Source organism: Gekko japonicus, unplaced genomic scaffold, assembly GCF_001447785.1.
Source record: "Gekko japonicus isolate JY-2015 unplaced genomic scaffold, Gekko_japonicus_V1.1 scaffold243, whole genome shotgun sequence".
NCBI lineage: Eukaryota > Metazoa > Chordata > Lepidosauria > Squamata > Gekkonidae > Gekko > Gekko japonicus.
Genome location: NW_015168053.1, coordinates 1,158,200 through 1,185,184, shown reverse-complemented (window position 1 = coordinate 1,185,184; position 26,985 = coordinate 1,158,200). Strand labels below are relative to the sequence as shown.

The 26,985-nt window shown below is 46.2% G+C and overlaps 1 protein-coding gene across 1 annotated transcript; it reads left to right on the top strand.

Annotated features, from left to right (window-relative positions):
* Positions 1–5,633: 5,633 nt before the first annotated feature.
* On the top strand, positions 5,634–24,501 carry CACNG7 (calcium channel, voltage-dependent, gamma subunit 7). The gene is made up of 5 exons (XM_015414423.1): positions 5,634–5,829; positions 7,364–7,468; positions 15,668–15,808; positions 19,211–19,356; positions 24,244–24,501. The coding sequence occupies exons 1-5, from the start codon at positions 5,634–5,636 to the stop codon at positions 24,499–24,501; spliced, it is 846 nt and encodes a 281-aa protein (XP_015269909.1).
* Positions 24,502–26,985: the final 2,484 nt, after the last annotated feature.

The window sequence follows — 26,985 nt, the reverse complement described above, 5'->3', positions numbered from 1 at the left end:
CCAACTCCCTGCTCAGCATTTGAAGCTCAATGATTTCCCCCCTACTGGGAACAACTGCAGCCCAGGGTGGAGTTAATAGTTTTGATCAGGAAATTGCCAAGGGGGAAATGTTTGGGGGGGGGTAAACCCCCCCCCCCCCCCCAATCCCCACTGTTTTTTTTTAGGGTAAAAAATATTTGGAGGAATTTGACCAGGATAACATATAGTTTTGCTCTGTGACTCAGCCTAACAATATCTCACAGAGGTGTTGTGAGGGTAAGTAAAATGGGGAGAAAAAACCATGGTCCAGAACTCCTTGGAAGGAAAGGGCGAGATAAAATAGGACACTGGAAAGGAAGCTCAGAATTAAGATCTCACTGTTCTTCACTCCCAGGTAGGCCTTTATGTTCCATAAAGGGGTTCAGCTTCACAGTGTGTTAAATATCAATAGTTATTCTGAACATGCAGATTCCCTTACCCTCTGAGCTAGTGGCCACAGTCCACACTGACTCATTCGTGATTAGGACAAAGGAATTCTAGTTCAGACAGTCTGACTTCCAGACCATTGAATTCTAGCATCTTTAAAAAATAAAAAAAATAGCCAGAGGGGGATGGAGAAGGAGGAGGAAGGTAAGGTAAGGGGGAAGACTAGGCACAGAGCCAGACTGTTGTTCAGTTGATTATTCTGGACCACTTAGCAGCTTTCATACGGTAGTATCTTTCTGGACCATCTTTCTGGCTGGGATTGGGGGGCACTATTTTTGTGGTGGTTTTAATCCTATCTGGAGGGTAGTTTCCAGAAACTGGTGCTACCAAATGTCGTTTTTACATTTTTGTACATATTTTAGCTCTGCTTTTAATTGTTTTTAATTGATGTGTGTTTTATTGGTTTTAATGGCTTTAGGGTTAGATATGCTTTTATTATGTATGTTCTCATTTGTTAGCTACCTTTGGTGGCTCTGATGGGGGCAGAAAGGTGAGGTATACATTTTTGGAAAACAAAACAAATAAATTTATATATATTTTGGTCCAAGTTTGTGAATTGTGGAGTGGTGTTTCAAGTCCACACTGGGGGCCAGAACCAGAGACAGGTAATGGTGGGGTACAAGTCTGTGGTTGCAAGCCTTTTGTGTCCATTGGAGGGAACGGATAGATATTCATGCAAAGAGTTGCATGCCTTCAGGAACCCTAGAAATCAGGGTTCCCCCTGCAGCTCTCATGTGCCTACATGTGCATGTGCAGAGGCTCTGGCCAAGCATTTCAATGAACACCATAGCTTGCTGCTGCAATCCCATGTACATTCATTCTCCCCCTTTGAAAAGGCTGTAGTTCCTTCCACTGCCATCTCTTTTCCCTATGGTTCTGGACCACTTCATCCCAGCTCTTTTCCTAGTTTTCTTTTTAATTGTATTTATTTTAAAAGAGATAGTTTGATGTAGTGGTTAAGAGCAGCAGACTCTAATCTGGAGAACAGGGTTTGATTCCCCTCCCCTCTTCCACATGAAGCCAGCTGGGTGACCTTGGGTCAGTCACAGTTCTTTCAGAGCTCTCTCAGCCCCACCTACCTCACAGGGTGCCTCTTGTGGGGAGAGGACAGGAAGGCGATTGTAAGCCGCTCTGAGACTACTTCAGGTAGTGAAGAGCAGGGTATAAAACCAACTTATTCTTCTAAAAGTCGTCATGAGGTCCCGTCACAAGGTCTTCAAAGTGTCTCTCACTCCAAGAGAAAACAGACAACAGATAACATTTATATCATTTACATCATTTAACCCTATCAAAATAAAAACATACAAGACAGGAACAGCATTATCTACAGCTAAACAGCTGAGCAACACAATAGCACAAGCAGAAGAGAGTAAAAAAGGGTATCTAAACTTGGTGCCTAAAATATACAAAATGGCTACGGTCACACACACTAAATAATGCACTTTCAATCCACTTTCAGTGCTCTTTCCAACTGGATTATACTGTGTGAACTGGCAAGTGGATTGAAAGTACATTATTTAGTGTGTGTGATCGCAGCCAATGTCATATATCACTAGGAAGACTTTTCCATAACTGGGGCTCCACTGTAAAGAGGGTTTGTTCTCTAATCCATCTAAACGTCAAAAGCAGATTTATTTGGACGGGCTCAGTCTGACCTCAGTGAGCAGGCTGGGTTGTATAGAAGATTATGATCTAGGTGCTTTCTCAGATCTGTACCTCCTACTGTCCCAAGTCAATGATCCCTCAGCCCTCCTGTCTACATCACAGCAGCCCAGCCAATGGCAGCCAAAAGCCCTAAATGCCCACCTCAGCCTTCTGTGACATCAGGGCAAGTCAGCCAATGGCTTCCAAGGGTTCCTTAGGAATTTCCTTAGTGCAGTGGTCTTCAACCCATGGATCACAGCCCTCAGGTAGACTGCCAAATCCCACCTGTGGGGCCATGAGCCCCTATAGGACCACCATTTTTGTAACCTTTTGGAAGGACCAACTGCTAAGACACATGCATAGAGAACAAGGAAGCCATGTCCCCATCTCTTTGCACACATATTGAGAAGAACCACATGATAGCAAGGTGAGATCACTGAGCAGCAGAAAACAATCCCTTTTTAACACAAGCAGGTTCAGAGATTTCAGCTCCTCTTCCTGTCACATGATTCTATCACTTCAGATGTCATGTGCTTGCAGCTCAGTGGGTCCCCAGTGCCTGGGGGTTAAGCGTGAGTTCCAGCTCTGGAAAGCCTGAAGACTACTGTCACGAGCCAGGCCAGAAACAATGTAGGGCACACTGTCAGAGCACAGAGTGAGTAAAGCAAGAGCACCAACTCAAGAAGTGTAGTCAATGTCCAGTCCAAGGTTGTGCACAGAGTCAGGAGTCTAGTCCAAGGGTCAGTCCATACAACAGGGTCTGAGAATCCATCAGCTACTCACAAGCATGTTCAGGAGGAAGACAAAGGCAGAGTCAGGAAACAGTCCAAAGAGTCACATGGTTGAAGCAGGATCCGGTGCAGTAGTCAGAAAAATTTCAACTTGTTGCTTCCACACTGAGCAGTTTTCCTTGGCTGGTTTTTATAGCCATATGCTTAAGAGTCATGCTTGCACCCAGCTGCTTGGGAGTAATCCTGCAACTACTTAAGCAGCTGGCATTGGGCCAGGAGGTGTGCACTTTGTCATCTCTCCTGTAGTTCTGTTCATAGCCTCTGTATGTGGCGCTCTAAGGGTGTTGATGATACTGGAGGGCTGGAAACGATCAACTGAATTTTATCAGTTGAATCAGGGGGTGTAGGTGGCTCTGCACCAGCTGTTGGCTATGAATCCTGACAAGCCTGCAGCTCATCTTCCTGCTTGCTGGCTTCTGCTGACTCAGAGCTGGCTACACGGGGTTCCTCTTCTCCTGAGCAGTCCTCTTCTCCTGAGCAGTCCTCACTCTCGCTAAGCCCTGGCTGATTCATTACACCTACAACCATTGTGCATTACAGTATAGACCAGGGGTCCCCAACATTTTTGACTCTGTGGGCACCCTTGGAATTCTGACAGCATGCCATAAAATAGCTGCTGTATCTTACCTTACATCAGTGTTGTGGTGGCAGCTGCTGCCAAAGCAATGCTTTTAAAAATCTACATAGCCAATCAAATCTCCAGTGGCCTATCAGAAGCTTTGCTGGGCAAAGCCCCACCTGGCCCCATTCACTTTCTAAAAACACTTGGTTGGTGCCAGGATAGCTGTTGGTGGGCATCATGGAGCCCCCAGGCACCAGGTTGGGAATCCTGGGTATAGAATGTCACAAAATTTTGACAGCTTAAATTCAGTTGGTTAAGTTCAACATCCTCCAGCATGGAGATAAACGAAATCATTTGTAAACATTTCAAGATGTGATAAATCTAAAATTTACCATTCAGGCCCCATGAAAATTTTCTCCAAGCTACCCTTTGTGTGTGTGCATGTGTGTTTATGCATGCATGTGTATACTGAAATCAGCTTTTCCTATAGCATTTAATTCAACACTGTGTCTTTTTTGCTTTAATTTTGGTCAAAATTGACTATTTATGGAAGATTAGCTTTACCAGCCAGAACAGACATGGACTGAATGTGAGTCTGCATATGATCACTGCTGTCAGCTATTCTGCACTCTATAAAGACCAGTAATGGCCTAAAAGACAAGATGTTTGCCATTACAGGTCTTACCTCTCCAAGTTGCCACTAGCAGCCCCCAGGGAATTGTGGCCACATTATCAGTCCTTAAAATAGATCACCTCAGCAGGCCTGGATGGTGCCCTGAACAAACTGAGAGCGCATCCTAGAACATTTCCCAGAATCTTCTGCAATGTGCAGGGATTCCTTGGCCAAAGTGCAGTGGTTCCTCATCAGAAATATCACTGTGGAAAGGATCGTTGGAGAGGTTTAAACCCCACTGAGTTAGAGGGTTTTGTGGCTGGAAGAGTAATTTGAGAGGTTTTAGTGGTCTGGGGTGAATTTCTTGGTTCTCCTTGGATCTGTGGTCATAGGGACCATGTCACTCCAGTTTTGGCCCATCTATACTGGCACCTAGTTTGTTTCTGGGCACAATTCAAGATGTTGCTCTTGATCTTCAAAGCTTTATATGGTTTGGGACCAACATACCTGAAGGACTACCTAATCTGTTATGAACCCACGTGACCGTTATGGTTACCTTCAGAGGCCCTGCTTTGGGTGCCCTTGCCTTCTGAGATTAGGCGGGTGGCAATCCGGGAGACGGCCTTCTCGGTCATGGCACCAAAGCTCTGGAATGCACTCCCCAGGGAAATTCATCTGTCCCCTTCTGTTGCTATCTTCCATCAGTGGATGAAGACTTTTTTGTTTCATTTGGCATTCTGTCAGTGATTTCTCCTTCCTAACCAGTGTATTTAATTGCTGTTTTTATGTTTTGTATGTATTATAACCCTGTTTTTAATTGTTTTGATGATGTGTGTTGGGGGGATTGATTTTACCAGTTTTAAAACGTGATTTTATTATGGGTGTTTTAAATTGTTAGATGTCTTGGTGTCCCTTGTAAGGGCAGAAAGGTGGGATACAAATAGAGTTGCCAGTCCCAGGTGGGAGTGGGGGATCCCCTGATTTTGCGGGCACCTGCCTGCTGGCAGCCAGCTGGCCTGCGGGGGAAGCTATGACCCCGTGTGACGTCCCTGATGTGATGACATCATGTGGAATAATGCTGGGGATGTCGTGTGGTGACGCTCTGGTTTTGGGGCAAAATTCTATGGTTTGAGCCCAATTTTACCATAGAGTCTGTCCAAAAACCAGAGTGTTGTTGCGTGATGTCCCTGGAGTGATGACATCACTTCCGCATGATGTCACATTGGGGACGCTGCATGTGGCTACATCGCCCTGCCCCCCCCCCCAGAAAGCTCCCTTTCTCCCACCCCACCAGCGCAAGGTAAGGACCTGGCAACTCTAGATACAAATTTTATAAAGAAAGAAAGAAAACTGGAGAATCTGGTTGCCAGTAACCACCAGGTGCTTTAGGAATAGATAGGTTTGATTGAGGAGGGGGTTCTTGAAATGTCCTTATATCTAGGAAGGGAACTAATGTGATGGTGCAACAATTATAACTCCTGGATTCTTGGGCTTATTGCTTATTCCTCCTGCAGGTCCTTGCGCTGCGTGTGGCCAGTGGCTCCCCCTGTCACCTAGGATGAGTAACTGCAGTAGCCGCGCCCTGACCCTGCTGTCTAGTGTTTTCGGAGCGTGTGGCCTGCTCCTGGTGGGCATCGCTGTCAGCACTGACTACTGGCTGTTCATGGAGGAAGGGATCGTGTTTCCACAGAACCAGACTACCGAGATTGTCATGGCACTCCACGCTGGCCTCTGGAGGGTCTGCTTCTTTGCAGGTAATGAGCCTGTACTAGGCAAGAGTTCCCTGCAAATAGTCTTTCAGGAGAATGGTTTCGAGCAGGGGTCCCCAGCCCTTTTGAGCCTGTGGGCACCTTTGTCATTCTGGCAGCCACAAAATGGCTGCCACAGCTTACCTTTAATCACAAGAGTGAAGACCCTTGTGCTATGGTGGCAGCTGCTGCCAAGCAAATCTCCACAGGCCCGTCAGAAGCCCTGGTGGGCAAAGGCCTCACCTGGGCCCATCCTTTAAAAAACCCACACCACGGCACCCATAGGCTCCACATGGAGGACTCTGGTCTAGATGCTACAAGAAAGACTGTTAAGTCAGTGTTCTGAGGCACCAAGCCAGTGCTGATCTGCCTATGATAATTGCTTCTTCTTCCCATGATTCAGATATTCAGGTAACCTGGATGTGTTTGGGACTGAGAGAACCATGTGCTGAGTCTGAGATATATGTATGGGTTTTGCTATGTTTGTGAATGTGCTTTGCAGCTGAACTCTGGCAAAGCTGAAGCTGCCCTTCTCAGACTCCACTCCCAAATCTCCAGCAGTTTCCCAACGTGGAGCTGGCAACCCCTGCCCGGGGGACTGGTGGCCGGGGGGGGGGACCTGGCAACCCTTTGCACAGCTGCCAATACACAGCAGAGCAAATGGGCTTCCACATGGCAGGTTCCCCCCTACAGCCCCCCTGGCCCAGTCGCAGCCACTGTCCCCAAGGCAATTGTGGGTTTTTCAATTTAAAAAAATTGGCAATTGGATATTGTTATACCGGTAAATTGTTATCATAATGTCTGGAACAAATTCTCTCAAGTCCCAGTTTTCATTTAAAAGAAAAAATAATTCCTATGCATCATTCGTTCTTAGCTCTGCATTCTCCTTGGCCCTCACTAGTTCCTTGGGTTCTGTTTCTTGTAGGCCTTTGACACTTAGTCCCCACTGAGTTAGGCTGCCATTTCTAGGTTGGGAAATTCCTGAAGATTTGGGGGTACAGTCTGTGGAGGGTGGAGTTTCAGGAGCAGTCTCAGCAGGGAATGGTGCCATGATTTTTAATTGTATTTATGTATGCATTTTTATGTAAGCCGCCCTGAGCCTGCTTTGGCCGGGAGGGCGGGGTATAAATTGAATAAAATAAATAAATAAATAAATAGAGTCTGTCCTCCAAAAGCTGCCATTTTCTTGAGGGGAACTGATCTTTGTAGTCTGGATCTGACTGGAGATCTCCATGCTCTGCCTCGAGTTTTGGCAACCCTACCACTGAGGCCTCTGTTTCTCAGCCCCATAGCTTATTCTGCCACTTTTCTTTAGCCAAGCTGCCTCTGCTCCCCTTCTCATGCCCATCCCAGGTTTCTCACTCTCCACACTGATCAGGGCACATCCCATTTCCCGCCGAACTCACACAGGCTTTCTGCCCTTTGATCTGTCTGAGGGTTGTTTTTTCTCTCCCAGCCAAACTAACTTTTCTTCCCTTTCCCAACACTTTTATTAGTCTGTTTCAATTGTGTGAATCTGATATGTTTTCTCCTCCCGCAGGTCAGAAAAAAGGTAGCTGTGTTGCTTCAGAGTACTTCCTAGAGCCTCGGCCTGACCCGGACCCAGAGGGCCCCTTGGTTACGGAGAATACAGAAAACATCCTCAGTAAGTGGGTGAACTTAACTCAGGTGGGCAGTTGGTCCTCCTGTCTTAACTATCAAGAGCTGTTCTCTCAAGCACAGCTCAAGTCCTTCCCACTCATCCCAAGAGACTGCCTTCAACCTTGGCCTTTCTTTCTTTCCTTGCTGCCCTTTTGCCAGCACTGCTTTGGACAGTTATGGCAAAGCTAGGCAAGGGGCAGGGAGATCCAGGATCGGATTGCCTGCAGGTTTTGTTCTGTTTTGAAAGTTCAAAGCAGCGGCAGTAGGGCTCAGAAGAAATATGAGTTAGGGAAGAAATGTCTGACCTTTTCGCCAATGTCATTTTCTTGACCTAAACTGCCCCTTGATGGCTCTCATCAGATCTTGTAAGCTAAGCAGGGTTGGCCCTGGTTAGTACCACCAAGGAACTTCAGGGTTGCTATGTGGAGGCAGGCAGTGGCAAACCACCCCTGAATGTCTCTTGCCTTGAAAACCCTATACAACTTCAGATCTCAGAAGCGAAGCAGGGTCAACTCTGGCAAATACTTGGATGGGAGACCTCCTTGAAATACCGGAGGCAGGGGCAGGCTTTATTCAGCCACCTCTCTGAATATTCTCCATGCCCCCCAGTAGGTTGCCATGACTTCCAAGTGCTCACACACTCATGCACATATTAAAAAAAATATGAAAACCCTATGCAACTTGACAATACTTTACAAATGAATCACCCCTTCCTCTGAAACTTAAATTTCCTTGCAGAAGATAACTGGAGGGATCAGAGAGAGAGGCTTTGGATAGAGAAAATGACCCTGGGAAAATGGCCAAATGTCCCTATCCATTACTAATTTCTTCACCTGATTATTAAGGCCCCACCCACCACAACTGCTCCAGCCTTAAAATCATTCAAGAGATCCAATCCCAGGTCTCTTTGCATATCAGGTACTTTGGCCTTTTGCTGTCTCTTGCTCTGAATGAAAGCTGGAATGCCTCCTAATCCTGTGCAAGTCAGCGGACAGGACCTGTGCAATACATAGGGCTGTCAACCTCTAGGTTGGGGCTGGAGATCTTCCAGAATCACAACTGATCTCTGGGCTACAGAGATCAATTCCCCTGGAGAAATAGCTCCTCTGGACTCTATGGCAATGATACTGAGGTCCTTCTCCTGCCCAAACCATGCCCTCTCCAAGCTCCACCTCCAAAATCTCCAGGAATGTCCTAACACAGACTTGTGTGTGGGCGTTTGAGTTCAAGAGAAGACTTAACTCCTCCCCCTCACTCTGTGCCATAGTCCCATGAATCAGGGTCCTACGTGCCCACTATCTAATAGACAAAAAATGCTGGTGGTGCTCCATATGTGGAACTCCCAGCATCTCATTGAGGGCTGCTTCCGCACAAGAGGTTTTGGTTTCAAAGCAGTGGGGTGTTTTCTGGAGCATCCACACTATGCTGTCCCCTAATTGTGCACGTTCCCAGTTTTGCCCTGCTCTACTGTGTGATCTTTCTCAAACTTGGTTTGGTGCAACCTTTTGTGAGACGTTGCAGTAAAAATGCCTTTGCGTGTTTTGTGGCTCGTGTGCATTTCTGTATGTGACTCACGTCACAGTCATTTTTCTTGCCTCAATCCCCCAGGGACTGCTTTTCCCCTACCTGTACCCCTCTGTGCCACTGGAGGGCTTTTTCAAGCTTTAAAAAAAAACCCATAGTGATACAACAGTTACCATTGTTTTAAAACACTTCAAAGGTCCTCTGATAGCTAGGGTTGCCAACTCCAAGTGGGGGAATTCCTGGAGATTTGGGTGTAGAGCCTGGAGAGGGCAAGATTTGGTGAAGGAAAGGACCTCGGTGGGGTACAGTGCCATGCAGTCCACCCTCCAACGCTGTAGTTTTTCTCCAGGGGAACTGATCTCTGTCATCTGGAGATCAGTTGTAATTCTAGACCTCAGTGCCCCACCTGGAGGCTGGCAACCCTACTGGTAGTACAGGGAGGGGTGGTGGCTGTGGGGGGCAGGGAAAAGTGTGTATGGGAAACTACCAAGTGGATACTCCATTGCCAGTGTGAATGCTTCCGCATTTGCTGTGGCAACAGAAGGAACATGGGGAAATGTTGCCAGTGTCTGCAGCCCAATTCTGGCCATTCAGGCTGCAGGCAGAGGCCCTGTAGTATGAACCCCCTCCTAATACCCCAGTGTTTGTTTCACTTCATTTGCAAGGAAGCCTCACTGATTTCACTACATTTGCAGTGGCAACAGAAGGAACATGGGAAAATGTTGCCAGTGTCTGCAGCCCAATTCTGGCCATTCAGGCTGCAGGCAGAGGCCCTGTAGTATGAACCCCCTCCTGATACCCCAGTGTTTGTTTCACTTCATTTGCAAGGAAGCCTCACTGATTTCACTAGGACTTACTTCCTTTGTCGCACAACATCCCAGGCCTACATAAGCCTAAAGAGGGCAGCTGTTGCCACGGTTCTCAGTTTGAGCCACTAGAGCCTGTTGACACCCTCTTCTCTCAAAATCCAGCATGCTGTGAATGATTAACTGGGTTTAAGAGCAGGGACTGCAGTGCATCTGGGCATCAGAACCCACCGCTGTTAAGTAGATGCATCTTGTCAGATATAGGAAGCTAAGCAGGGCTGGCCCTGGTTAGTACTTGGATTAACCACCAAGGAAGACCTGGGTTGTTACGCAGAGGCAGGCCATGGCAAACCACCTCTGAATGTCTCTTGCCTTGAAAACCCTATGGGGTTGCCATTAATAGCCTTGGATTTATACCGTTGCCAGCCTCCTGGCATTACATCTCCAGATGACAGAGATCAGCTCTCCTGGAGACAGTGGCTACATTGGTGGGCGGACTGTATGGCATTATACCCCACTGAGGTACCTCCCCTCCCCAAACCCCACCTTCCCCAAGCTCCACCCACCAAACCTCCAGGAATTTCCCAAGTTGGACTTGGCAAGCCTCATTTTCTAGTACTAGGCTGCTGTTTGCATGCTAAAGCAATGGTCTGTGCTCCATAAAGCTGACTGATCCCACTGGCATGTGTGGTGGTCCACCAGGAGCTCCGTAAAACTGTGGTATGGTTTGGGGTTTTTGTTTGTTTGTTTTGTTATCTCTCTGGGCCTGGGGGGGGGGGGGGGGGGTGGGGGGGTGTGTGTCTAAGAAATGCCACTGCAGACCACCGTAAGTGGCTGGTTGGCTTGCTGCAGAGCTCATTCTTATAGCTCTTTAAGATAATATGTTGGCAGCTGCTATTACCCTGCACTGCTGTTTCCTCTGCTTTAAAAAAAAGTTGTGCATTATGGCTATTCATGCCTTATGCCCTGCCTTTAAAGAGCCAGGACAGATGACTGGAGAAGTTCTGCAAAAAAAAAAAAAAAAGATATGATGGAAAGCTGGCGAGGCTCAGTACCCTACTGTCTGTAGGCCGGAGAAGAAAATGAGCTCCGTGCCAAAAATAATAACACCTTGTCCCTCCTGGTCTCCCCAGACCTTGGCTTGATGGCTGCCAACCTTCCAGTCAGCCCCTGCTCTTATGCCTTTATCAGTAGCTTGCCGCACAGACATTAGTAGGTGATGATGTTTCTCACCAGGCTGTGAAAAACATCTCTTGCTGATTTCTGGATAGCGAGTCGCTTTTAAACGCACAAGAACGGGCCAAGCTATTATGTTAAGCTCAGCTGGCAGTCATATTTGGGTTATTACTATTGTGAGCACGATCTTGGAAACAGAGTGTGTGTGTGTGTGTGTGTGTGTGTGTGTGTGAGAGAGAGAGAGAGAGAGAGAGAGAGAGAGAGAGAGAGAGAATCAATCACTGCCCCCTGCTGGATAGAACAAGGAATGGCCCAACTCTGCAAAGCTGGAAAATATTTTACATTTCCAAAAGCTTGCACGGGTCACAAAATGGTGCAGTCATGCAGGGTGTGGGAAGACTTCTGCAGCTCATCCTTAGCGATGTCACAAGCAATACCCCATGGCTGCACATGACATTTATGCAACCCAGGGTTGCCAGCTGGCTGGAGAAAAAGAAAGTCCTGTCCCTTTAATCATGGTTTGATGTGTGACAATGGGCTGCTGAAATTTTTCATGGCACAGAGGTAAATAACACCCTATTAAGCCTCTGTAAAGTGGGCAGAACATTTTTATCCAGCTCTTTTGGCAACTGTAATGCAACCACATTCTGCACATTAATAGCAATTGGAATAGGTACTCAGGGCTTTTTGTAGCGGGAACCCCTTTGCATATTAGGTGACACACCCCTAATGTAGCCAGTCCTCCAATAGCGCACAGAGCTCTTCTTACAGGGGCTACTGTGAGCTCTTGGAGGACTGGCTACATTAGGGATGTGTCACCTAATATACAAAGGAGATCCTGCTACAAAAAGAGCCCTGGGGGAGAGGTCAAGGTGGGTAGCCGTGTTGGTCTGAAGCAATAGATCGAAGTTAGATTCCAGTGGCACCTTTAAGACCAACAAAGTTTTATTCAAGGTGTGTGTCTAATTTCCCTGCAGCATAACTTTTCCCTTTCAGTAGTAGGAAAATAAAATGTCCTAACAAATGAAGTATAACATTGAGAGAACAGTCACATGTTGATGCTTCATTCTGAACCAAGGACAACTATAAGTAATAATTATGTGCTGCCAACTTATGGCAACCCCTTGTGGGGTTTTCAAGGCAAGAGATGCGCAGAAGTGGCGTGCCATTGCCTTCCTCCGCGTAGCAAGCCCAGGTCTTCGGTGCTGGTCTCCCCTCCAATTACTAACCATGGCCTAGTCTGCTTAGCTTCCAAGCTCTGAGGAGACTGGGCTAGTCAGTCTGGCTGTATATAAAAAGGAAGCCCCAGAAATGTGAAAAAGCCCTAGCAGTCTAGAAGCAGCTGTTACTAGGGTTGCTAAGTGCCTGGAGAAAAGCTGTGTTGTCCCTCAAATAGAGGCTTAATCTGATTTCATTTACCAGGTGATGTTATTTATTTAAGTTTTATTTAAAATATTTTTAGGCTGCCTTTCCACCCATGCCATGAAAAGTGTCACCTGCCCCTGGACATGCTTCTCCAGGCTGGTTGGCAACCTAGGATATCACACTGGATGTTTTGTATCCCTGTATCTTATGAGGGTAGAGATCCAGGGCTGCTGATCCCCACGTATGTCATAGTGTTCAGTTACAGCCTGCAAATGTCTGTTCACCCCTCTGTTAAGCCTGTCTGGTGGTATCCTTCCTCCTTAATCTAAAATGTACTGGGGTGGGGTCTGTCTTTACTCCAAGGAGAGGGCAATGAACTCTGCATACGCTCAGTGGCACTCTCTATATGTTCCCCAGCAGCTCTGAAACAGAGTCCTCATTTCAAGTGGTTCTGTAAGCAAAGAAGCTAGGTGCAAAGGCAGTTCTGGACTCCTGCACCCTGAATAGATACCCAGAAGCAAGAGTCTGGCAGTTTGCTACAGAGAGACAAATGTGTATCTTCCTAAATTGTCTCTCCTTCCACACAACTGTTAACACTCCAAGAGCCAAATCACCCCACCCATAAATACCGTTTGCAAAGAAACATGCACACACCAGCTAAGAAAAATTAACAGTGGTTGACAGGTGTTCATACAGGGCTTAACTCTCTGTAAGTTGACAATCATGCCATCTTCTTAAGGCCAGATATAAACAAATAGTTTGAGGAATCATTTCTGGAAATCTAGTTTTAGGATAATAAAATCCCAAGTTCTGGGAGACTACTGGGGTGGGGTGGGGAGCATATTTCAGGTAGAGCAGAAAAGTCAGGTTTTAGGGGAGGGAAACTGGACAGGCTGAGATGATCCACCAATGACTTAATTCAGACTATAAAGCTCATACAGAATCAGCTCCAGATTTTTTTGGTGTGCAAATGTATATCATTCATCAGGAAGTTACATAGTTTTAAAAACAACAACAATGTACACATTTTATACAGTAAGAACATAAGAGACGCCAATGTTGGATCAGGCCAAAGGCCCATCCAGTCCAACACTCTGTGTCACACAGTGGCCAGAAATACCAGGTGCCATCAGGAGGTCCACCAGTGGGGCCAGGACATTAGAAGCCCTCCCACTGGTGCCCCCCCAAGCACCAAGATGACAGAGCATCACTTGCCCCAGAGTCCCTATCTATACCTTATGGCTAATAGCCACTGATGGACCTCTGCTCCATATGCTTATCTAATATGCTTATCTAATTGGTATTGGACTCTCATGTCCTTGTGGGAAGAAGATGGTGAGAACAATGACTACATCATAAATAAAACAAAAACAAACAAAAAAGTGGCAAATCAGGTGTAATACCAAAAAGAATACACTGGTTCCTTAAAGGATGGAGAACAGAGGTAAAACATCAGAACAAAGTTTGAGTCCAGGGGCACCTTTAAGACCAACAAAGTTTTATTCAAGGTATAAGCTTTCGTGTTGTGAGCACACTTCTTCAGGTACAATGAAACATGGTAAAACATGGGAGTCCTTACATTAACAATATTGAAGATAAATTTTATTTGATCAGGGGAGGGGCCATGGCTTACTTGCAGAGGATCTGTTTGGCATGAAGAAGGTCCCAGGGTTGGTTCCCAGCATTTCCAGTTAAAAGAATCAAGTAGCAGATGATGCGAAAGACAGCTGCCCGAGACCTTGGAGAGTCACTACCTGCCTGAGTAGACAATGCTTACATTGCCAGTGGTCTGATTGGCAGCCTCATGTGTTCATGTGACTAATAAAAGTCAGTGGCAGCCTGAATGGTGTAGCACTACATAATATTTTCTTATTTTTGTCAGGGTTAAACATTTAAATAACTAGAGTTGTGGTCACACGTGCCAGAAAAAAACGAGGGGGAAGGGAGGCTATTTCCTCTGGAGGAATTTGACTTGCAGTTGCGTGATCACACCTCCCTTTGAAGCTGTGTGCGCAGTCCATCAGTGCGTGATCAGATACAACTGCGGATGAGTTGGGGGGGGTTGAGCTGGTTTTCCCCCATGCGCTTAACCAAGGGACCGATGAATCGCACCTCCGCACCGAGGGCTCCCTATGGAGTTTGCGATGATGCGCATACTGCAAAGGGAGGAAAAAACAATGGCATGGAGTTGCAATGGCCTGATCAGACCATCCTGACGCCATGAGAGCACTGGAGTGATCAGACACCAGAAAGTCTGTTTGTGGCCTGTCGCAACCCGTTTACTACCGCCCCCTGCCCCCGGTGTCTTTTAACTCCGTTTCTGCGGCGGAGCAGAATGGGTTGCCGAAGGCTGCGGGGCGCTTCCCAGATGTTGTCTGATCGCTTTAAATCTGGTCCCTTTAAATCTGCCCGGCATTCGCACCTATGTCGGGTCTAATTGTGCGTATGATCACATCCTAGGTCTCAGAACTGGATGGATTGCTTTTAGCATATTTATTATTTTGGTTTAATCACTTAATATACACAGAGTTTATTGGGTATCTTTATATGCTATGCATTAAACTGTCACAAAGCTCTAGAGACAAAACAGGCTGGAAACATCAAAGATGGTGGTACTCAGGTGGAGTTCCTACCTGCCATCCTTCGAATGGCCAGTTCAAGAGATAGAGTAGTAGAGCCTGTGCTTTACATGGAGAAGGTCCCAGGTTCAACCCATAGTATTTCCAGTTAAAAGAGTAGTGTGTGATGAGAAAGGTTCTTCTCTGCCTGAGACTTGGAAAGCCACTGCCCGTCAGAGCAGACAGGTACTCATTTTACTTGGACCAGTAGTCAGAATCTGTATAAGACATGTGAGGATTTGTAGGATTTGCTGAGAGCTTGATATGATTTTTTTACTCAGTTCACTGAACTATGGGACCCAGCAGGTCCATTTTCTGAAAGAAGAGGTGTAAGGTTCTGGAACTGCCCTGACCTTGGCCCCACAAGAACACAAGCCACTTATTTGGTGGCAAAAGAAAAGACCTCTGCACATGCTCAGAGTTTCTCTTCCTCTTATATGATAACTTCACATATTATACGGCTGAGCCCCGTCCTTCATAACAACTTCCAATTTATTTATTAAAATCTGTATACCCCACCTTTCCTTGTGGTTCAAGGCAGCTTAGATATAGACTGAACACTGGTAAAAACCGGCTTACATTTGGCTCTTAAAATCTTATACCCTGAAACTCTTGTTGGTCTCTGAGGTGCTACTGGACTCAAATGTATCTATTTAAATCCTACTTTTCTGACTTTTCCCCCTTCTTTGTCCCTCCACACGAATCTCTCTGCAGAAACCATCCGTACAGCCACTCCTTTCCCCATGGTCAGTCTCTTCCTCGTCTTCACTGCGTTTGTCATTAGCAACATTGGACATATCCGGCCCCAGAGGACCATCCTGGCTTTCGTTTCCGGAATCTTCTTCATCCTCTCTGGTGAGGCATGGAGAGGGCGCTCAGTAGAGGGCACTGTGTGTTGCTAGCAGGGCTGTACAGATAACCTGGGATGGGTTGTTGCAATGTAAAGCAGAAGATTATTCAAGGCTACCTTATTCCTCATAGTGGGACAGAGGATTCTTTAAATGAGCGATGGGCTCCAGGAGGTTTCCTTTCAAGTAGTAGATGTTTATTAAAGTTTCAGGGAATACTGTGCCGTTAACTAAGTAGGGTACAAAACATAGTGGAAAGGCGTGCAGCAAGGGCTGAGAAAAGACCAGAACAAATAATTCTATCATTGTAATTTGGCATATTTGTTCAACGCGTGAAAAGGAACGCTGATGGGTACACAGACACAGATTTTTTTAAAAAAAGCCTGCCTGGGGAGACAAATGACTAGCTGCAACTCTGAGCTATTAGTCTATCAAGCGGATGTGTGGGGGATGTTTGGGAAGAGAAGGAACCACCCTCTTTCTTCCTTCCCCCCATTTCCCCAGCACTTCTGCTCCTGCTCCCTCATAATTTCTTCCATCTCCTTCTGCTTCCTTTTGATCTCATATACTTAAGGGGCTCAAATAGACAATATATTTGACAAAATCCAGGTCAGAGTTCCAACTACCTGACAGGTTACAGGTAACCTTGGGGAACATGTTCCCAAGAGCTACAAAGCCAGATTCAGCTCAAAGACGTGGTGCAGGTGGAAGAGGAGCTTCAGCCTTTTCTCCCGGACTATTTTCCTCACTTGAAACAGGGCAGTGGCTCACACAGGCCATTCAGCCTAGGAAAATGGAGCAGATGGGAAGGCGGAAACCCCTCCTCCTGCCACACAATGCTTGTGGGCCAAATGCAGCCCCACAGTGCTTGGGAACGTGAGCTCCCCAACTTGTGTCACATGTATTGCAGTTGAGCCCTTGGTGGCAGCCAGCACACAGAGCAAGAGCTGCTTCTTAGAATGTCCATCTCAGCATCTTGACGGGACACTCTAAACAATACTTCCCATTTTGCCTAAGAAACCCCGAAGACAGTGCTGCCGCCCCCCCAACACCGAGCAAGGTGGGGAATGGGGATGCTGATAGGGAAAATAAGAGAAGCTGATTGGATGGGAGTTGTCAAAAGTGGATTGCCTGTCTGTGGTTCCTCTTTTTTCTCTGCCTCCCGCCTCGGGCTAAACGTGTTGGCTTCAGAAGGCAGCTGACCTGGCCTGGCTGTCAGCCCCCTCTGTGTGAGGAGCTGTGCAAAAATGAAGCAGGAGGGAGGAAGGGAGAGAGAGAAAGAGAGAGCGAGCACAGAGTGGCATCACACTTTGGTCTCTCCTCCTCACCCCCAACTAGTTCTCCACTTCCATCACTGCCTTAATTTTATTTTATTTGGTGTGTGGGGGGGAGTCCTTTCATTCTCTCCTCTCTCAAACTACTTTGGCATAAGAAGAGCTGGATTCTGCAGTGCTACGGCAATCCCAGCTCTTCTTATGCCTAAATAGTTTGAGAGAGAATATGCGGAAGAGGGAGGAAAAACTAATTTAGTGATCCTTCTTGTGATGCCTGTGGGCACCATGGCAGCCACCATGACACTAAGGAAAAAAACCCAGTCCCCAAAGCACCCGTTCACTTTGTCCCCAAAGCACAGAGCCAGCTCTGGCTTTCCTCCACCTCAATGAAGCAGGAGGTATTTCAGAAGAAGCCTCCTTTGTGCCTGCAGTGAGTGCCCATTCAGAAAGGGCTGCCTCTGCTGTAGGGGGGTGCATGGCTTGCAACCTCCTAACCATTTGTGGCTGGCCTCAGTATCCCCGTGGCATCCATTTTGTTCCTGGCTCCGCCCCCATGGCAGCTATTTGCAATGGTGCCACTTTCTGTACTCAAACTTGTAAAAGAGCCCAGTAGCTCAATGAGATGGGGAACATCTGAAGGAGACCAAAGCAAGCAGACAACTTAAGACCTCTTTGTCTATGGGGTAAGAGTAGGCTTGCCAGCCTACAGGTGGTGGCTGGAGATCTCCTGGGATTACAACTGATCTCCCGGTGATAGAAATCAATTCACCTGGAGAAAATGGCTGCTTTGGAAGGTGGACTCTATATGGCACTGGAGTCCCTTCCCTCCCCAAACCCTGCTCTACTCACCCCCAGAATCTCCAAGTATTTCTCAGCCTGGAGCTGGCACCCCTAGGCAAGAGATCCAGAGGAAGAAGCAGCAAGCAGAGCTGCCGGGAATCCTGCTTTGTTATTAATTTAGAGATCTGGAAGGCATAGAGCAGAGGTGTCAAACTCGCTTGTGATGAAGGCCAGATCTGACATAAAAGTTACTTTGTTGGGCCGGGCCATGTCTGCCATAAAATGTAATGCCAGGGACCAGAGACAGAAACTTTATAAATGACACAGGCCAACCAAATTGACGATATTATTTTTTACTCAGAATACAAACAAAAGCAGTTGATTCCTAGGAGTGAAAGCAATTGACTCACTGGAGAATCCACAAAAGCCCCAATAAATGTATTCCGTCATATGCAATACTAGTTTTTTTCTAAGGGATACCATACCCGACCCCTAGCTATTTCCTTCATTTCTTGACAAGCTCGACCACAACACACCTCACCATGTGTGCCTGCAAGCCCGATCCCCCCCCAAAGTGTCCTGCCTTCCCTCTCTTGCCCCAGTTTCTTGTGGGCCAGATAAGAGCTCTGCATGGGCCACTCTGGCTCCCAGGCCACATGTTTGACACCCCTGGCATAGAGGAAGCTAAGACCAACGGTGTTTCTGCTGCAAGGCAATTGTTGCTCTGGGGTGTGACCCTGAAAAAGGTGGTTCAAATTGGACATCTTTGGGTTGAGATAACTGAAAAGGCAGGGCAAGTGGTGACTGCAAGGCATCTGCAGGAAGAATTTCACCATCAGCCGTGCAGAACTGAGGTTCAGATAAGATGCAGCTGCAGTGTGATGGGTTGGGCAGGCATGGACCAGCCACAGCACCACAGCAAAGCACTGCTCCACAGAACCAGATGCATCCGACAGTGGTCTGTATATGCCTGCATCTCATAACCAAAGAATGGAATGTAGGGTGGAGCTATGCAGACGTGGGGGAGGGATTAGGCAGATCAGAGCAGGCTTAATTATCAATAGTTTCCATTAAGTTCTGTAAAACAGACTGGCATCTGGGAAGACTATCAACATAGGGGGCAAAAAAAATCAACAACTCTGCATTGGATAGGGCCATGGGGTGGTGGGAGGAGTCATGGTTATGTCTCAATGTGCTCATAGCTAAGTGTAAAAGATCCATTCTCCCCCAGAAGATGGTTATGCAGACAGCGGGAAAGGTTTGTGGGGCAAGCAAAGCTGTCCGGAGGGAGGAGGGAGGTAACAGCCAGTCTTGTCTTTCTTCCCATCCCTCTCCCCTCTGTGCCTTTTTTGTAGGGCTCTCTCTGGTGGTGGGCTTGGTCCTGTACATCTCCAGCATCAACGACGAGGTGATGAACCGTCCCAGCGGCTCGGAACAATACTTCCAGTACCGCTACGGGTGGTCTTTTGCCTTCGCTGCTTCTTCCTTCTTGCTTAAAGAGGTACAGTGCAGAAGACGGCCCCTCTGTACTCCCCCAGCCAGGCCTTGAATGGCAGTTCTGGATTTGGAAGGCCACATGAGTTGCCAGCCATTATTCTGTTTCCAGCCATTCCCACATTCAGGCTATGTAATGTAAGCTAGCCTTGTCTTTCATTCACAGATGTAGTGGGGAGGCACACGGGGCATAAACCTTGCCTGCCAGAAAGTCTCCCGATTCAGTCCTTGGCATCTCCAGTTAAGGGTTCTGAAGGTAGCAAGTAAGCCCACATGAACACACATAAAGCGGCCTTATACTGAATCAGACCATCAGTCCATCTAGGTCAGTACTGTCTACTCAGGCTGGCAGTGGTTCTTCAGGGTCTCAGGCAGAGGTCTCTCAGATCACCAACTACCTGATCCTTTTACCTGGAGATGCCAGGAATTGAACCTGGGACTTTCTGCATGCCTAGCAGAGGCTCTACCACTGAGCCACAGCCCCTGGAATAAAGGTCCTTGTCCCCAAGCGAGATTCTTCCCACCAGACGTGGTGATGCGGCAGTTATGGACATGGTGAGGTTCTGGAGAGCTGCTGTAATATGGAGCAGGCAATACTGAGTTAGATGGACCAATTATCTGACTTGGCTTTAGGTGGCTTCATATATTTACAGGGTATCTTTTTTAAAAAAATAATCTCCTTGTTTTAAACATCAGTGGCACAAAACATTGCTCCCTATGAAGTCAAGAGAGCAATATGATGTTGTTGGTTGGGGTGGCATGATCACACAATGCATCCTAAGTTAACTGGAACTCTTTATTATAAGATGCAGCAATGGCCACTGGCTTAGAAGGCTAAAGAAATGTTTTAGAATAATTTATAGAGAACTGGTCTGTCAACAGAAACCAGCTAGCCACAACTGCAAAATGAAACCCAATGTACAATCTAGCTCCATGTAGGAGATGACTTTTGTCTTCATGCTCTGGGTGTGAGCTTTTGAGCAGCAGTTGTTAGGAGGATAATGCTGTTCTTAAGGTTTTATGGATGGTTCAATGCTAGTTTTTTAGACCCAGTACAGTTGCCAGCTCCAGGTTGGGAAATTCCTGGAGACTGGGGGGCGGACCTGGGGAACGCTGGGTTTAGGGAGGGGAGAAATCTCAGTAGGGTATAATGTCATAGAGTTCACCCTCTAAAGGAACCATTTTCTTCAGGGGAACTGAACTCTGTAGTCTGGAAAACTGTTGTAATTCCAGGAAATCTTGCAAGTTGGCAATTCTCACACATACCCACAATTCATAGACAAATCTGTAACCCACACAGCCCGACACTGCCTCTGTGTTTGGCATGCAGAAGGTCCTAAGTTCAGTCCCTGGCATCCCCAGTTAAAAAGCATCAAATGTGATCTGAAAGACCTCTTCCTGAGATGCTGGAGATCCACTGCTGCTCAAAGCAGAAGATGCTGCCCTTGACAGACCAAGAATCTGACTCAGTATAGATAGGCAACTTCATTTGTCCATGTGTTCCCTGGAGGGTCAAGTAGCAGGAAAGGAGGAGGATGTCGTTCAGAGCACTTCCATGCTGCCTGGTTAAGAGTTTTTTAAAATTCTCCTCTAGCACTGTGGTCCCAATCCAATTCAAAGCCTCTGAATTATTTTAACTTTTGGAAAAAATCACAGGAAATCCAGTCATGGATCTCCCCACATTTCATCTGGTTCAACCCTAAATTATGTTAATGTATAAACATAAACACATAGTAAGGGACATATGTTCAATTTCACCAATGCACAGCTTTCACAGATACAAACGTGGAGCTCCAAAACACATAATGAAAACAGAACCCAAAACAGTTTATATAGACTGTAAAACTGAAACTAGGTTTGTGATGGGGTGAAATGCCCTGATTTCAGATTTGCACATGGGAATTCTAATGTTATTTCACTTTGTCAATATGCCTGCTGTTTTTAAGTATATATATTTAAAATATATATGCATGTGTGTGTGCATGGAAGTCATGGCTGACTTCTGGTGACCCCTAGTGGGGCTTGGAGGCAAGGGACATTCAGAGAGGTGGCTTGCTATTGCCTGCCAGTCCTGGCCCTGGTATTCCTTGGAGGTCTCCCATTCAAGTACTTGCCAGGGTCAGCCCTGCTTAGTTTCCAAGGTCTAGACTAAAGTGGAGAATCCAGTCCAAAACTAGCTAAACATGTAATGAACAGACTGGCATCAAAGACGCTAGATATATTCAACCATCATGTCAGTATATTATTGATCTCATAGTGTAAACTGTAAATGACATTATTGTAACAGTAAATACAATTAATAAACATTCATGAAGTAATTGTGATTATAAAGATACATGAAGTTATTTTGATCGTTATAAAGTGATTGCTGATGATGAGAACCTCCGGATTAAGTTCCGTTTCATCTCTTCGTCTGAACAAACCTTTAATAAGGGTTTCAAACAGTCCTATTATTTTCCTAGCCGCGATTTCTGCATGTCATACAAACATCTTCAAGTAGTGTTAATCAGTAATTCATCTTCAATATGCACGTTACGTCGGGCGTTCTACAAATCAACTGAAAGGTGCCAGTCTGTTCATTACATGTTTAGCTAGTTTCCAAGGTCTGACAAAATCAGGCTTGCCTAGGCTATCCAGGTCAGGGCGTTTTAAAATATTTGTTGGATACAATAAAAGAATATACATAATAGAGACAAGTCAAACATCTCTAACAAAACCATTAAAAAAACCCAGTGAAATTCAGAACTCTCTCCCATGTAGCTGCAGGTTCCCTTCTCTGCACAGCCCTCAACCATAATGAGTCTAATCTGCAAGAATCTCTGTTTTGTTGGCAGGTCAGTTAGCTTCACCACTGTGTAGGTCTCTTTTACTTTCATCAGCCAGTCGTGAATCCTGGGCCTATTTTTTTGCTTCCAGTTCCTAGCAAAGGCCAATCTGGATGAGGTAATCATATGTAAAGCTACTGCTTGAAGATTTTTAGGTATGTCAACCACACAATTTAACAGCCAGATCTCTGTCTCTCCAATATGACTGATATAATTTCCACTACTTGTTTCCAATAACCTGTTGTCCATTTATGCATCCAGAGTCTTCCTCTTCTACCTCAGAAAACCAGTACTTACCACTCCCAGTCCTAATCTTTGCTAGCAAGAAAAGGGTTAGATGCAAAAGCCTGCTATTGTCGCTGGTAGTGTGTGTGTGGAAGGGATCAAGAATCTCTGGGAGAGGTAGACTTGCCAGGCTGCAGCTGGCAACTCCCAGGAAGGAATTGTGGGGTGGGCCTGCTGCACCAGTATCATGCCAGCATGCGCAGCTCACTTCCAGTTATAAACCAGGAGTCACATAGGGGACACTCTAGCATTTTGCAATAACTCTATATTTTGACCTTTTGTGAAATGCTAGAATGTCCCTGTGCCATGTCCGGCTTTAACCAGAAGTGACATGAGCACACTAGTGCAACAGTGGCACATATTCCTTTCCCCCTTTTTACCTCCCACATCCCTGAAGCATCAGCGGGTGACAAAAAGGTTTGCCAGGTGGCATCCCATTGGGGGGGGGGGGCTGGCATCCTTAGGGGTAGGGGTAGAACATTAAATCCATCTTGCGTGTAGACACATTGTACACACATATCTTGTGGGATGCCAATAACATCTAAAGAAGCTCTAACTTGGACTGCCTTTCGTTACATTATATCTGTAACGTACCACATCGGAAACCAGGATTCCATAGTTTTGTGTTCATATAAACTCTGTGCTATTAAGAGCTGGTTTAATTAATTCGCAAAAGTTTTGCTCCATTTGCCCCACCACTAAAATAGTATTCAAGGTGACCTACAACTGAAATGCAAACGGAGTGTAATCATTACAAACAAAAATTACAGACACACCTCATGGATACATCAAGGTGGTCTGACACAACAAAACAAAGTTAGAATCTTCATTGTCTGATGAAGTGTGCATACACACAAAAGCACACGCCTTGAATAAAACTTTGTTGGTCTTAAAGGTGCCACTGGACTCAGACTTTGTTCTGCCTCATAGATACAGTTATATTTTATTTATATAGGCGTACAGGACTGGGTGATGTGCTGTGTCTGCTATTTTGATTGTTCCTCAGTTTCCCAGCTGTTTTATTGCTGTGTTTTAGTTTTAAAAAAAAAGCTGTGGGGTTAGAGACTCCCGTGAGGCAAGCCCAGGAGATCTCAAGTCCCCACCGGGAGATTGGCTTGGCAGATACAGATCTGTCTTCTGAGTCTGCATAAGTCTGATGAATTACTGAGAGCACAAAACTTTGCAACATTCAAGGATAACAGAGCTGTGAGAAGAACACAGTGTGATTTTTAGTTAGAAGCTTCTAAGAGTAACGATTTCACTGTACAATGTGTGAGTTTGCTTTTTCCTCTGAATAAAACACTGCTGACAGCTTGTCAGAAAACAGTTTTGGTACAGAGAGACAGAGTGGACAGAGAGCTGGTCAGTAAGCTTCAAGAAATCTCTGTTGTGGTGTGTCGTTATTGAACCCTCACAAAGTCTACAAAAAGCAAACCAGCAGCAGCATAAAACCACTCATGAAATCAATGAAACAGCTGAGAAATGATAAAAAGCAGTCAAACTCAACACACCCCTCAGTACGGTACTCGTGTGACAAAATATTACTACATCTACAGTTAGATTCCAGTCCAGGAACATCTTAGAGAACCACACTATTTTCAGGGTAGAAGCTTTTGAGAGTCTCTCGACTCTCAAAAACATCTACCCTGAAAATCTCATTGGTCTCCAAGGTTCTCCTGGACTCGAACCGAACTGCTCTACTGCAAATGAACCTGGCTACCCTCTAAATAGATCTACAGGACTTCTCTTAATTTTGTCTCTTCTCTCTGTCCTTGCTTCTGCAGGGTGCAGGCGTGATGTCCGTCTACCTCTTCACGAAGCGCTATGCCGAGGAGGAAATGTACCGTCCCCACCCCGCTTTCTACCGCCCACGCCTGAGCGACTGTTCTGACTACTCGGGCCAGTTCTTGCACCCGGAGGTGTGGCACCGTGGACGCAGCCCCTCAGACATCTCCAGCGATGTCTCCATCCAGATGACTCAGAACTACCCACCAGCCATCAAGTACCCCGAACACATGCACATATCCACCTCACCTTGCTAAATGCGCCGGAGAACGCGCTGGACAAGGAAGCCAGCCTCTGCTTGCAGACAGTACCGTTCCTGCCCCTCCCTGCCTAGAAGGCACCCCTGCCCATGGGGGTCCTGTCTTCCCCCCCTCTGAAGACTCATACCCACCTGCTCTGCTAGAAATTGTCCTCTTTCTCTCTTTCTCTCCAGCTGGTGGGAACCATTCAACCAACCTTTGAGATTGCCGGATGCCCCTCCCCCACTTGGAAACTGTTCTAATTTCTTGTTCCCCTTAGTTATTAAATTTAAAAAGTCCACCCAACACACACACACACGTACAAAAAACAGTCACATCTGCCCTGCCCATCATCCATACAGCAGTGGAAGAAATATAGCTGAGAAATACGCTTTTCTACTTTCAGTTCCACTGCTTCAAAATACCTCTCCTCTCTCACTCAGGTGGTTGGAAAGTCTAGCAGGAAGGGGGGGACTCATCCAGCATGTTCTCCCACTCCCCCCCCCAATAATAGTTTGACAAAAAGCAGCTTTCCAAAACCATCCACACTGTTCACATCTTGAGAGAAAGATGCCCATCAGGAATTTTCTCCCCCCATCAATCCAATTCCTGACAGGAAATGGCCTCTTGCCATCGTCTCCCTCTGCCAAAAAGCACCCCCACCAAAAAACCCTCACAACCTTGACATAAAATAATTTGTTACTATTGATCCCCTAGTTTTCTGACTGCAAATGACATCTTCTTGCATCAGAAAGTTCCTTTTGCTGGGCTAAAACTGTTAGCACAACAAATCCACAAGATCCAACCCCATCATTCTTCAGGCTTACTCACCTAGAAGCAACTATTCTTCCAGCCCATTTTTCTTAAGTAATGACAGGAAGTCTATTAGGCTGCTATCTTGGTTTGACCAAAAATAACTAAGTAAAAGGAAGTTTCTTACCCCGTTTTCCTTTTTATCGCTTCAGTTTGTGACCTAGATCTACTAGGATTGCAATGTTTATTGGTTCCGAAATATCTAGTCCTGACAGAAAAGTTTCCCTCAATTCATCTTTGTCAATATCTCAGTCACAGAAATACAAAACTCGATTATGAGATTCTTCCTGTGATATTTTGCTGTGCCCACAAATGACCAATTCTGCCAAAGGCTGTGTTTCCCCCACTTCCGTGCCTCATTACTAACTTCTAGTTCATGGCAGGAAATGACTAGGACACCATGTTGGTATTCCTGCAACAGATCAGTTCCAGCACCCAACCAGTATGTTTTTTTAATGCCTCAGGGCCAAAGGACATATTCATGTTTTAAATAAGTTGGGTCCAAGTTCCCTGCAGCTACACAGCAGCTGCTGGGAATGGCTTTTTTAAAATAAAGGACAGCCCAAATGTGCTTTGAATGTCACCGTGGGGGGGGCTCATGGCTCCATCCCCACCCCCCCAGCCATTTTCCCACACAGAAACAGTGTGGGGGAGTTATTTGCCTGTTTTTGCTGCTCCACACTGAGCAGGGGGAAACTCTCCACTAGCACTGGTTCTGCACAGGAGAACAGCTTAGGGGGAAGGCAGGAGCCTTTTGCTACCCCTGTGGCATCATCCTGAACCCATTTAGGCTCTCCTTTATTTTAAAAAGCCATTCCCAGCAGCTGCTGTACAGCTCTGGGAAACCTGAATTGGGTCCTGGTTTGTTTAAAAACCCAAACGTGTACTTTGGCTTTCAGATTCTATTGAATCCCAGTAGCACAGTGCTATGCCACCATCTTGGGTTGGCTAAAATATGGCCTTCTCCTGTCAGGAAATGTCCTGTCATTAGCGTTTTCAATCTCTATTCCTATCACCGAAGAAAACAGCCTCACTTCTGAAATTTCTCCCAGGGCCTCACCCCATTCCTGACAGGCATTGGCTCTTCCACCATCTTTGTTTTCTACGAGCATTTTGATGAAGAACCCACTGTACTTATCTGAAGAGACAATTTTTATTTTGCGCCCCACAAGTGAGAGACAACACTATTATAGAGGGGTGAGGAAACAACTGTGTCTTCCAGCCATCAATGCCTCAAAGATTCCTCCCCCACCATTCAGTTTTCCATCGGCAGGTGTCACGCCCATGTCTTGGCACCAAAGGGAACTCTTAAGAACTCCAGACTCTTTTCCAAGCATGCTCCCTTCAGCTATGAGGCCGCTTGAGGCCATCGAGGCGAAGACGGAAGAAGAAAGAAGAGAGAGCGAGATACAAAGAAAGGAAGGATTGGTTTTTATCCAGCTGCTAAGTCAGCTACTCTGGGCAGCAGATTTTGTTCTCTTTCTGTTCCTTTCATACAATTCTCAGACTTTGGTATATCCCTCTTTCCTTTTGTTTTAAATCTATCCAGAGCCCTTCCCCTTCTGCTTCAATTCCTTCCCATTTAGTTTTTACCCTCCTTTTGTTTGCTTGTCAGCTGTTTTGTTTCCTCTCTTTATTCCTGTTAATTTCACAGTTGCATCTTTTCTGTTTGTCTGCTCCCTTGTTTTG